Here is a 13,951-nt window from a genome sequence, read left to right as displayed (position 1 = left end):
TTCCACCTTCCTGCCTTTGCCTGGGAAGCAAACCTCGGCAGCGCGCTGGTTGCCATGGAGGTGTGGACCAGGGGGCACGCGGCTCTCAGATGCAGCTTTGACTCTGCTGGGAGAGCCTGGGGGATGTTTGGGAGCCTGGCTGAGCACTGGTGGTTCAAGAGGAAGTGGGCTGGGAAGGATGCTTGATGCTCTCCAGGGATTTGTGAGGGAAGAGGGAGAAAGAACGTCCTGCTGTCCATAGTTGCACAGAATGTGAACTTCTTATCTTGAACAATGGGTGTCATTTTGAGCCACTTCATGCCCCCTTCTCTGTGTTTCATCCACCCAAAGCTGCTCCTGGCTCTCTGAGCAACTCTTGTACTTGGGTCTTATACCTTTCCCGGTAGCTCCTTCAACCTCATGTCTGTTGCCAAATCCCACTTATCCTCAGTTTGACCACATCTGTTGAGGATGTGCTATGTGACAGGGACAGGGGAAGTCAACGTGCATAAGGCACATCAGAGTCTGAGGACTGTCGAACTGAGGTAGGAAGTGTGACCTCAGTCTAGAGGGGAGTGGGCTGACCCTGGGTAAGTAGACCAGGATGTGGTGGTATGTGGATGCACTTCTCCCAGGGTTACACACATCCTCCAGTGAGGATGATGAAGGAGAGGTGAGGCACTTCAGGTAAAGGGAATGCCATGAGCAGAGGTCCAGAATGCTCTGGAGGGCAAAGTCCAGTGGGGTATGGTATGAGACTCGGATGGGGCCGTGGAATCCGACTGCCAGGCTGCTGAGCTTGGGTTTGATCTTATCTGCAGTAGCAGCAAGTGCCAGTCCTGGCAATAATCTGCACATCTCATCGAGATGCATGAATTGTATTACCGTTCTTTGAATTCCATAGAAGACATGAAAAGTTTAATCCGAGATCATACAACCAACCATTAGCCCGGGCTTTCAATAGCTTGATCATGGGGTTCTAGTGACTGCTGCTGGTTCTGGTGACTGAAGGATGCTCCATGGTAAAAGAGCCCTGGCCACCCTTGTTTGAGAAGGCTGCAACCGCTGTCAGGGTGTCCTGCACACGGGAGACATCCAGTGTACATTCAGTGTACAAAAATGAGGACTCCTAAGGTTTTAAAGGAAGCCTAGAGATTCTTTGAATTCCTTTTCTGATGAGCCTACCAAGCTTTCTGGCCTCTGCTTGGACATTGCCCACAACAGAGAACTCAATGCCCCGAGGGGCTTTAAATATCATTTTAGATAAGTTTCAAGGTGTGGAAAAGACTTGCTTTCTAAGCTGGAATTTAGTTCCATGACCCCCATTCCTCACGCATTCACTTATCCATCAAAAGTTGCAGGCGCTGGGTCACCAGGTGAATAAGCCTTGCTCTTTGTCCCCCATCCTTCAGTTGATTTTCTCTAGGACATGATGTCTTTGTACCCTTATCTCTTAACAAACCACAAAGACCCTCTGCAAAGCATTTCTCGGGTTGGTTTAATCTGGCGTTGAAGACAATCAATGGGGAGAATCTTCCCCTGATGTCTCACTGCACACCCAAAGTTGTGTTAATTGGCACTCGGGCACCGTCTGTCATGTCTTGTTGCTTAATTAAATTCACATTTGTTTTGAGTGTTCCTTTTACTCTGCTATTTTTTATGCATGAGAGGATAAAAACAAATGAGGAAAACATTTTATAGTTAAATTAGTTTGAGGGAAACGGTCCTGAATCATAACTCTTTATTGTTCTGATGGCCTTTTATTCCAGTGTCTGTTTTCCAACAAAACCACGATGCGGTTGATGATTTCCTTGCTTTCTCTCTTCCTGACCAGCGTCTAACCTTGGCCTGGGATGCTAATTTCTACCAGACAGCCACCTTGCCTTCTTGAATTAGAAGTATAATAATAACAACAGGACTTTATATGCCAATAAAGATTCCCTTCTCTTCAAGATATTTCACAAATCCACTGGCTCAGTACTCTTCGGACTGAGCTCAGTACTCTCCTTCACATGACCTTCCTTTCTTTTTTTCTGTCTCTGATACCATTTGGTAGTCATTTTCCTATAACTCTGAGAGCTTGAGCACAGGTCAATTTTATTTCTGATGTAAATTACATTGAATAACAAGTGTTCATTTGTCAAGTAGGTATTTGTCTCTGAATTATCAACAAGAGAAGCTATTTACAAATGAACAGGAAATCTCACCAACTTTCATAAATTTAAAGTTGTTGTATGGAACAATCTATATAAGAGTATAATCCAGAAATTAAAAAAAAAAACATTCGTATATGGTTTATCTATCAGATGGATGGTAAAGATTTCTTTTACTTAAGGGTGAGACTTGATAGAGGGATTAAAATCAGGTTTGACATTAGGTATCATAAAATCCATTTTGGAATTAATAAGTACTTACTTGCATTAACAGCTATCCCATAGGCAACCAGTTTGTGAAATTTGAGGTTTTTGTCTAATTGCCTCCTCCAGGGTCCTTTGCAACACTAGATAAAAACAAATAAGTAAAAGCCCAATTCAGGGGAAGGTCGCAGTGACAACCTGGTCTTAAGAGTTAAGAGAGCAGGACTCAGTGCTGCTGCTAAATTTCTCAGGGTGAGACTACAGGACGTGAAAGTTAGCAGCAGTCAGTCATACAGCAAAACAAAAGATTATTATTTGCTTTCATGAAATTTCAACTCAGTAAAAATTATTGAATTGGTAGTTTTCTGGCTATAATTAACAACTCTCGAATAAGGGTTCTCTATGCATGCTTGAATGCAATTTCTTTGTTTAGAAACTGGAGGTGATGGCCTTCATCCTCATCCATGGGGTTTAAGTAATCTATAAATTATTCCTCACTATGCAGAAGGGCACTATATGCATGTATATCCAATATTCATAAAATGATTATGAAAATAAATTGATCATGATGTAAAGGTTATCAAAGGCCTCATTTTCCGTATGTTATTCTGTTTCAGATGGAACACAGTTAAGGTACTCAGTGCCATGACGCTACTATAATTAGGAAATATCCCGATATGCCAGGGAGATGTTGAAATCTACGTACTGAGATTCATGTACCATGATTGTGTTTGGGTAAGAACTCAGATGTCTCCTGGGTGGCTCATCTCAACTGTATATTTGTCCTCTTTCAATCAGAAACGGTACCAGGCCAAGCTGTTGTAATGCCTCCATCTCCACGGAGCAAATGTACCCAGAAGAGGTGGAGCTGCGAAGGAGGCCAATGGCAAAAGCCAAAGCCACATGAAACTGGTTTTCAGCTTTAGCTCTTCTTTTCTCTCATGCAGAGAAACAAACCTAAGCTTAAGGAGGGTTCCTGGGTGTGGCCAAGTGCATGTTTGTTTTCAGTAGCCCTATGTTAGTTAAGTTGTAACAACTTAGATGATTTCAAATATTTTAGTACTCACGGTGCTTGCTCCTCTCATGAATGAAATCAGGTTCCGACTGACAGGTAACAGAATTAGCATGCAGTTAAAATTCAGGCACAGTGCCGATGCTCGTGCCCACGCCAGAGTCGACTGTCCATAGGAGAAGACACAAAAAAAGACACCATGAAGATGAGGGACAACAGGATGCTCTCTGGAACAGTAATGCCTAGGGCCAACTCTACTTACGCCCAGCAGGGCTCGGGTGTAGTGGAAAGACTCCTCCTCTTCATACCAAAGGAAAGTATCGATAAACAGATATAAATTCACTCCCAGCCATAAGACCTAGAGTGAACGAAAAGAGAACCCATCAATGCTATCTTCAACCTTTCCTCCACTTAGAATTCCTCATTCTTTTGAGATGAAACAAAGAGCATCTCCATATTAATCAGAATTGCTCCACGTATTTATTTCTCACAGGTCAGTTTTTGGCAGAGATCACAATGGTAAAGAGTTGATGAACTTGGTTTTAGACACCTAGGTCAACTTCCAATAATTTAACGAAAACTACAAAACCTTCTTAGTCAACATGGCTTGGCAGACAACAAGGGGGAAATCTTTTAAGGTGCTCTAGAAACATTCCAATGTCATAGACTAATTCAAAGACTTCACTTGATTTAGAGAAACCCTCATATATTATGCGAAAACAAACCCCTTGACTTTAAAAATAATTAAAAATGAACTCAGTCGGAAAACAACTTTGCACGATTCTATAAGGATAAATTAAATACATCGGCTGAATTTTTTCTAGCAAGTTTTAGTCTTTTTAACTGAAGTAATGTTTCAAGACTTCTAAGGTCTCTATCCAAGTCCTCCCAACAATCAGTCTCTTGAGTATGTACATTTAAGGCAAACTGACAAAATGACACTTACTACTATGGTGATGGACAGACTCTCATTCAAAATCCAGCAGCCCCTCATGGCCATTTTCCTCTTTGCCATTAGCCGGTGACTCCTTGCAGTCACCTGAGCCTGGACGTGTGTGCTGAAGAGGGTCACCCTTCTCAATCACTTTGCCTTTTTGTCTTGGGAAGCACCTACTGGATTCAAGGAATTTCTAATTAAGGACTGCCTGCCACAGGCAATCAGCACGCTGACATGCCTCCTGACCTGGGTAAATACAAGGCGGGTCTCTGTCTAGTGATTCCTTTCTTCAAAGATTTCATAAGAAAAGAAAGCTTGTTTTATTAAATTGTCCTCTTGTACTTTATACCCCATTCATTTTCTACATGATTGCAGTCTCGATGGCAATAAGTCTACATGTAAAACTGGGAAATAGTGCGGGGGCTGCAGGCGGCACGCAGGGGGACGCTTTGACATAGCTCCCTCTACTTTGTTTTTACTTCTTTGCTTCTTCCCCCTTCTTTCCAAAAAGGTCTCCAGAGAAGATATGGAGTGGGGGCTAAATATGATTAAATGGTGGAATATGGTGGGGAAAAAAAGATTCTAAGAAAAATCACAGATAGAAAAAGTCTTACAAATCTAAAAGTGTGATTATTATTAAAAAATGAGCTTTTTTGGTGGGGTGGGGTGGGGTGATGGAATAGAACCCATTCCCTGCCCCCCTACCCCCCAAGCCCACTTAGTGCACCAGGGAGGCAAGTGAGACTATCTTCTCATACTTGGGCAAAACCTGAAGTCGCTACATTTGAGCCTGATCATTCCCTGATTTTATGTTGTCAAAGTTATCATAATATAATGATTATGTGTCTATTCTGGTAGACAGAGTTATCCCCATTGAAGCAATTCTCTGGCTAGTTCTGGCTCAAGTATTTCATTTAAAAATTTCAGATAATTAAGATGAAAATAGGAGATTTGTATCATTGGGATAATTGCCAAAGCTTTCTGTGTTTTCCTAGGGTAGATCAATTTCATTGTCCTAAAATAATTTTGTTTTTTTTTTTAAATTGTAAATCTTGTAAGAACAGTCACTCTGAATAATTTTGACCTGTATGTACACTAGCACTTAGTTAAGAACTTTTCAAGCTTTGTCTAATGAAATCATCCATTGCCTCTAACAGGTAGACAGTATGAGCCCCATTACACTAATGTAGAAAGAAGCTCAAATGAAACCACTTGCTGAAGGAGTGAGGCACTTGAATTCAGTTCTCTCCGATTCTAGCTTTTTAAATTTTGTCCATTTACCTTTTAATGCTTCATTTATAAATTCCTAGCATATGGATCTGTGCATAAAAGCTACCTAATAGATACACATTGCAGTCCTATAAATCAGACACATTTGAGTTGTAGGAATTCATTTAATTCACAAATTTTGAATATGTTGTTATGTGTGATGAAGTTATTTCTATATAATGCAGTGAATGATGGAACAGTAAACATAAGTCATCTTATTAATCAGGTATTTTTTATCCTACATTTTGTGAGACTTTGATATCTTGGAGCCTGCAGTGGTTGGAACGCGTCCCCAAACTTGTTGCCAACGTGATCCTCAGTGGGACCGGTGTTGGGAGGTGGGGCCTAATGCAAGGTGATGAGATTCGTTACTGGATTGATGCCATTTTTATGAGGGTGGGTTCCATATAAAAGGAAAAGTCAGGCCCTCATTTTGCGCTCTCTCTCTCTCACCCTCTTTGCCCTTCCACCATGGCTGGAAGTTAACAGTTAGTTAATTTCAAGCTACTTGCCTATGAACACTCCTTTAAAATCCAAAGTAACCAATACAATGCAGTGTTCATACCTCCCAGCCACCTCCTTTATCAAATGCTCACACACCAAGCCAACTTTTCCTCTGTCCTGAGTCATCCCAGGTCAGGTACTGGTGACGGCTAGCTGGTGACCACCTATTGCTCAGAGCCTCCTGCAGTTATTCACACTGTCCAATCCTAGGCCCACTCCACTGCTGATACACCTTGCCCCTTCTTCCTGTGGAAATCACAGTAAAACTTTGGGTCTATAATTTCCCTCTGATTCTTCTAATTCCTGATCAGTCTGGTGCTTCCCTTCATGGCCCTGAGTGACATGGGATGGCCCTACTCTTGGGACTAATGAGTAATAAACACTTCTTTCAAGGTAGATGTCTTTATGTCTGTTGTCTTACCACACCTGAGTATAAGTCCCAGATACCTTTATGGGGGTTAGGGATTGAACTCGGGGGTGCTCGACCTCTGAGCCACATCCCCTGACCTATTTTGTATTTTATTTAGAGACAGGGTCTCACTGAGTTGCTTAGGGCCTCGCGATTGCTGAGGCTGGCTTTGAACTCATGATCCTCCTGCCTTAGCCTCTAGAGTCACTGGGATTATAGGTATGTACCACTGTGCTCGGCCGGTTTCATTTTAAAACATCTTTATCTCTAAACATCTAGAGATTTAGAATCACAGTTTGAACATTTTGATGAAGAAGTGAACTTTCTGCTTGCCATCCAGCCCTGACTATGTGTTACCATTTTGAGCCTCAGTTTCTGCATTATTTAACGGTATTAATTATAATGCCTACCTCCTATAGTCAATGTCACTGCTTCTTTACCTGTGCATACACACACATACACAGAAACATACCCAAACCACAGGTAAGCAAGATGGTGCTTCTTTTGGAGAAGTCATAGCTTTCATAGTAAAAAATTTTATAGATTTATTTCTCCTTAGAAAAAAGGCATTTTGTTTTAAGAATTTTCCCCTCTAGAAATTTATAAAAGCACAGGTATTTTGGCAGCATTTACTTGAGATAAAAGAGTGCAGTTAGTGAAATATCTTCAGTAGTTTCTTTAACAATAAGCAATATGAAGATGTAGTCTTCATATTGAATTCTTTAAGCCAATAATCTTCGATGATGAAATGATTTGTTATTTCTGAAGTGTTTAGGATTTACATATCTTAGAAGCCTTCTTCAATTGAGTTATAAAAGTCAATTCAGAGAGAACACATCCAGAATTTTATAATATCTTCTATTTTCGATTCAATGAGTGTGAAGAAGAGTTTAAAATTTCCCAGCCTTCTGTACACTATTATAAATGAGAGACATATATTGATCTTCTTGGTTTGTATCCCTAATGTCCCCCAAAAGCTATGTGTTAAAGGCTTGTTTGCCAGAGTATAGCACTAGGAGGTGGGGATCTAGTGGAAAGAAGTTAGATTCCTGGGGCCAGGCCCTTGAAGGGGATATTGGGACTCTAGCCTCTTCCTCTCTGTCTTTTTACTTCCTGGCCATTACAGGTGAACAGGCCTCCGTACATGCTGCCTGCCATGATGTTCTGCCTCACCACTGGCTCAAAGAGATCATGGACTAAAACCTCTGAAATCATAGGCTAAAAGAAGCATTTCTTGGTTCTAAGTTGTTTATTGTAGGTATTTTGTCACAGCAACAGTAAGCTAACTAACACATGCTGAGGAATAATGTATAATCACTGTTTTGTTAGTTGCTTAAAATATTTCTAGTACTACAGCAAAAAAAAATACCACTTAAAAGTTTTTGTTTAAAATTTGATCTTTATATGCTTCATCCTTATTCCTAAAATGTGATTTGTTGATTCCTCGCTTTGAATATGTAAAGAACATCACGGTTTAGCGTAACTACTATTCACTTATAGAATACAACATTTCTTAATGGTTGTATTATGAAACTGTGACTCATGATTTAGCTTGAATATTTTCTTCATAAATTTTATTTTTGTAGAACTTGGAATGATTTTTAGCTGACTCATATCAAAGAATCATAAGTAAATTTTAAATTATGTTCAAATTCATTCAGGGCTCAGTAATTTTGCATACCAAAGTCCAATTCAGTCTAACCTTCAGGGTCCTTTATAAAAGCACTCAATTTTCACAAATGTGACATTGGGTTACTCTTATTAGTTGTTAACCTACCTGGTAAAAGTTTGAGGGGTGTGTATCATGCCTGAAAAGGCTGCCTCCGTTTTTACTTTGTTGAAGGAATCTATATAGATGCAGATTACAAGTTAAATAAAGACTGAACATTTTCAAAGAACCAGGGACAGATTAAAGGGGCTGCTTTAAGCAGGAAGGAAATTGTGCAAAATCTCTGAAATGATATAAACGCTTAGCATAAATTAGATCTATTTTTATCCAATTATTTTCATCACTAATAGGCGGTGCCTCTCCCATGTTTCAGAATTGTCTCAGAAGAAGTGAAATTTGCCTTGTTTGTTTGCAAGGTGGTGCTTGCTCTGATTCAATGGGTTTACTGGTTGGCTCTCCCAGCCCACCGCAAAAGAGGATGGGGGATTTTGTTCTCTTAAAGCTCTCCAATAGCAATTCTTCATAGTGGAGGGAGTCAAGGGGGATAGAGCAAATGTTTGCAAAGGCAGGTTATGTTTGAATGCAGACTGTCCTAACCTTGCTGGATTCCTGGACTGGATTCATTCTATTACATTTTTAGTCCTTTTCAGATTCTTAGTTGATCAGTTGACCCAACAAAGAAACACTTTGATCTTCAAGGGCAAGATTGATCACCTCGTAGCTTCTGCTGCTGCATACTAAAATCTAGGTTCCCTATAGATGCAGCAGCGTTCATAGAGTATAAAAATAGCATTGCCAAATGAGCCTCTTCTAAGCATTAAACATGTTCTTGCCTTTTCCTAAAAGCATATATAAACATTTAAGCATTAAGGTGAAAAGAGATGAAAAAATAAAGAAAAAAATTGCTAACACATATAATTCCCAATCCTTACATGATTATTTTGAGAAGCATTTATTGTGACAATTATGTAATTATGTTGAATAAATCATGTTGCATGAATTCCATCTTAAAGGAAAAGCAGAATAAAAGAAGAAAGCGAAGAAAGCATACATATGAGAATAGCTGAGTTTAAAATAAATCTAATTAAATCTATCACCAATAACCTAACTTTTGTCAATTTAAGTGTACTGTGTATTTATTTTAGCAAGTATGTTTTTTTATAATACCACTTTTAAATGGCTTGTATCGCAGACGTACTTGATTCTCCTGAGTTTGAGCTTTCTCCCCTCCCCTGTCCCATGATTCTTAGGTTTATCCAACGCACTAGCAATTTCAAATGAATACCCGCCAAGATCGCTGCTTATGTGCATCACACAATCTTAGGCACAGGGGGGTTTTGAGGTCTTGCTTCTGCTATTGAGAACCTGTGACAGTGGGGGAGGTGACGGGGACATATGCAAGGATTGAAGAATCATGTAAAAGTGAGGGCCTCCTGAGTGGTAAAGATCACACACTTGGGGCCTCCGAGCATGGAGAGAGGGACAATCTTCTTTTTCTGAACCTCTGAGCCCAGAACTTCAGTGATTTGTCGGCTTCCCATATCCCTGCCTTCATCTTCCTCAATGCTCACAGACATTTGCAGCACATTTCTTCTTCCTGTGTGCCAAGTCACTAAACCCTTCTTGAAATCAACCTGAAGACTCATAAGAAACCAGAGTGACTAATTCAACATTTCTTACCCTAAACTGAAAGGCACCATTCAAAGTCTCCTATTTTGTTGGTTTTAATTTCTTGGTTTAAAAATCCAACAAAAGCCAGGATTATCCTGCTCTTTAAATATTATATATTGATGTGTGTCTAGCACACATCAGAAGTTAATTAATGTTAAATAAGAAATACAGAACCACATCCATTTCTCCCCTTCTCAGCAGAAGACAATTCTATACAAACCCCCACACAGAGTCGCGGGGATTTTAAAGCAGTCAGTGGCTTTCATTAAAGTTTGAAAGCATGAGGAAAGTTCTCCTTTCCAGGTAGTGAATCATTTCAACCTCTGAGTTCAGGAAAATTGAAAGTTTAAGAAGTCTAGTCGAGAAATCCCTTCTTTGCATATCCAAGCTGTTCATCTCTCAAAAGTCAAAGTGGATGCCAGAATTCCATAGATTTCATTTTTCAAGATGAACATTCATATTTGAACATATTTCAAGCCAGATGGTTTACAGTTCATGTATTTGTTGGCATTTTCCTGCCACAACAACTAAATATTGAAGACACATATTTGTGATGAGAAGAGCACTTCCAACCATCCTTTTCCCGCAGCTCTTCACGCTGCGTGCACAGCGGCCCCCCAGCCTCCCTCCGTGCCTGCTGCGCCAAGGCTCTGTGGAGGCAGACCGTGAATTACACCCATTTGATTTAATAGACACGGGATAGGTGAAATAACATAAAACAGCCCTCCTGCAAATAAATACTTCTTGCAACACTCATCAATTTTCCGGTAGCAAATAAGAAGGCAAATGAACATGTATTGAAATTCTCTGTTTTCACCATCCGTTTGGACAAGCCGGAAAGTTTACTTTCCATCTTTTTGGAAATTCACAAGCAAGTCTGCCAAACTGTGGGACTGTTTGACCAGAGTTCAGAAAAGAACAGGAAGCCACAAAGGTTTAATTTATTTATTTTTTTTAAATAAAACCATCAGACATGAAATTCTGAGCTGGAGGAAGAGCTCACCTGTGTCTTCAAGGACGCCAACATCAGTCATCGCGTGCGCTGGTGTGTCCCTCTTCCAGGATGAAGTCGGTTTTTGTTCATTTGTCATCTCGTGCAATTTAGTATTTTTTTTCCTACCCAACTGTTAATGTGCATATTGTTAGTATTTTAAAGATTCATTTTGTTGACCAAAGGCCATTAGGAAGCTAAATCAAGACAATACAAAATTTTTTTTTTTTAAATGAAAAAGAAGCACAGGGTCATCATCCATTGACCCAGGACAGGCACACACAAACAGATGCAGCAATTATTCTTTAGTAATGGTTTGCAGAGTCCCATGTTTTGAATAAATATTCCTAGAATTATGATTCTCAAGACATGAGTGAATGCTTAGGGTTCATTTACTGCCATTTTCTCATGTTGAAGAGAAAACAGAGACCAGAGAAGTTAAGGGACAAGGTTAAGGTCATACTTCTGGTTAGTGGAGAAATGAGACTGAAGTTGGGTGGTCAGTTTCGTTGGCTATTTTTTTTTTTAAGACAATACACCTCTGCTTTCCTGTCTTTGCTATATACAGTGGACAGAGAAGAAAGAATCAGCAGAAGTCACCTCCTGAGAGCTCACTCAGAAGTGGGATCCCAGGCAGTGGAACCTGGAAGTGCTAATAGGAGGATCTTTCCACTTTCCAAAAGCCAGGAAAATGGGTATTTTTGGAGGGTCTTTCAGAAGCCAGGCATCTTGTATGCTGGATACATAACCCTCACAGAGTTATGAGGAGGTACCATAGCACAGTGTTATAGATGAGGATGTGAAGATTCAGAGAGGCTAAAGAACTCTCCTAAGATGTAGAGAAAAAGCTGAGTTGTGAGCTCATCATACCCAAAGCCTAGTCCTGTGGTCTGCCTGCCCGGCCATGTCACTTCTGAGTCCCAAGCACAGATGCTTAATGACAACACCTGATGACAACTTCCCTTATCTGCATGAATGCTTCTGTTTTGATTGGCGTCCAGAGCTACAGGCGTTTTATGGTGGCCTGGCTGATTAACTTGAATCAATAAAGAAAAAAATGTGATTCAGAATGACTGTGTTTTCAGTCCCGTGGAAAGAGAGGATCAGTCATCGGGTGCTACTCTGCTCTCCCTCACTGACAGCGCAGCTCTGGAGAGAGTGTACATTTCATATCCACTATTTAAACGTGGTGCTTAAAATGTGAATTTTCCCAAGTGAAGAACATGACTTCATAGGACAGTGACCTGAAGAATTGCCTTGTTCGTGCTATGTAATTTAAAAGTGAAATTTATTGTCCCCATTCCCATATCTTAGCAGTTCTTTTCAGCCAAGAAGAAGAAATAAAGTAATTGCTCAAGACCCACATTAGAGTGTTTAGAGGACGGATTTTTTTTTTTTTTTCAGTACTAGAAGGGATTGAGCTCAGAACCTCATGCAGGCCAGGCAAGGACTCTACCACCAGCTACACCTCTAGCCTCTGAATCTCCAATGAGAGCAAAGAACTCTTTGTAAACATGTTGAAAATCAGGTGTATTGGTCTAGAGTTGCTTGTGATGCCTGGCTCCTCTTCTGTCTCCTCTCTAGGGAGTCATCCCTCCAAGCTAATATAAGTTTCATTGGAGTTGCAGGTGCTACAAATTGACGGTCCCTAACTGTAGATCTTCAATTTTTCAGTTCAAAGTCTCTTCTAGGAGGTTGCGGGCCCCTGGATCCACAGGTGAGGTGTCATGACTGTGTATCATCTGATGAATGGATATGGGTTGTGACTAAAACAAGTTTGGAATTTGAAGGGCAGGTCAGAAAGCGAGGTAAGAATTGATATTGCACAGCTGGCTGAAGGCTCAGGCAAGGCAGGATTTCTGTCCTGTCTCTTAAGAATTCCTTCTATGTGGAAGAGCTCAATCTTTGCTTATAAGGCCTTCACTGATTGGGTGACAGTCACCCATACATAAGAGTAACCTGATTTGCTCCAAGTCTACTGATTGACATGTCAATCATCTCTTAACAAAACAAAACAATACCTTCAAGGCGACATCTGTATTATGGCTGGCCACACAACTGGGACCATAGCTTAGTCAAGTGGACATGTAAAATTAACAAGCCCCTGCCTTATACATTCAACCCTTTTTGAGGATCATTTCAAATATGATCTCCACTGTAAGATGTCTTCCCCTGAAATAGCTCGAGTCTAGTGCGGAAGGTTATAAAAAGAAGGTGTGGTTGCACAGCAGTACCACCAGGGGGCAACAGCCTGCTCATCTTGGGGAATAAGGAAGAGACACATTTCAGGGGATTTGTAATTTAATCAGGAAGGAAAAAATATGAAGGGTCTTCCAGGGAGGGTAGCCAACTTTTTGTCAGTGTGACAAAATATCTGAGAAAAACAACATAAAGGAGGAAAGATTCATTTTGACTCACAGTTTCCATAGTCGCTTGGCCCTATCACTGTGGGTTTGTGGAAAGGCAGACCATCATGGTGGGAGGGTAGAGTGGTACAAAGGTGCTCTACCTCATGGCAGCCAGAAAGGAAAGAGAAATCAAGAAAGGAAGGGATCGGGACAAGATATGTCATCAAGGACCCACCCCCAACAACCCACTCCCTTCCAACTAGCCCCCAACTCCTAAAGTGTCCACTACCTCTCAGTCCCTTCAGATCATCAGTGGATTAATCTGCTGATGAGGTTGGAACCTCAAGAGCCAACCATTTCCCCAAAGTCCCGTTTCTGATGGTTGCTGCAGGGCGGGCCAATCTTCAGCCCCTGAGCCTCTGGGAGACATTCCAGATGTAACCATATCAGGGGGAGCCGCAGTTGCAAAAGCAGTTACAAAACCACAGGGGTGTGAGGGAAGAGCACGCAGATAAACAGGTCAAAGGTGAAGACCAGAAGGTGACAAGAGACATGGAGAGATAGCCAGGGCCAGGTCACTGAGTATCCTGGGGACATCATTACACATACACATTACCATGAAGTCGGCAGCTTCAAATAGCAGATTTTATTCTCTTACAGTTCTGGAGGTCGGAAATCTAAAATCAAGGTGTGGGAAGTGTTTCTTCTCTCCCAGGGCACCTAGGGAGAATCCCTTCCATGCCTCTCTTGAAGTTTTCGTTATTGTTGGCAGTCCTTGACCTTCCTTGGTGTGTTAATCAGCTTT

The 13,951-nt window shown here is 40.9% G+C and overlaps 1 protein-coding gene across 1 annotated transcript in view; it reads right to left on the bottom strand.

Moving 5' to 3' along the window:
* Positions 1-4,342, bottom strand: part of Nox3 (NADPH oxidase 3) — a 53,629-nt gene extending 49,287 nt beyond the window's left edge. Inside the window, exons 1-4 of the mRNA XM_005321391.2 lie at positions 4,295-4,342; positions 3,611-3,706; positions 3,404-3,514; positions 2,395-2,479 (exon numbers count right to left, since the gene is read on the bottom strand). Of these exons, the coding sequence (XP_005321448.2) occupies positions 2,395-2,479; positions 3,404-3,514; positions 3,611-3,706; positions 4,295-4,342 (340 nt within the window). The remainder of the gene's footprint in view (positions 1-2,394; positions 2,480-3,403; positions 3,515-3,610; positions 3,707-4,294) is intronic.
* Positions 4,343-13,951: the final 9,609 nt, after the last annotated feature.

The sequence above is a fragment of the Ictidomys tridecemlineatus genome, chromosome 8, assembly GCF_052094955.1.
Source record: "Ictidomys tridecemlineatus isolate mIctTri1 chromosome 8, mIctTri1.hap1, whole genome shotgun sequence".
Lineage (NCBI taxonomy): Eukaryota > Metazoa > Chordata > Mammalia > Rodentia > Sciuridae > Ictidomys > Ictidomys tridecemlineatus.
Note: the sequence above shows the minus strand (reverse complement) of the source record. Positions and strands in the feature narration are given on the sequence as shown.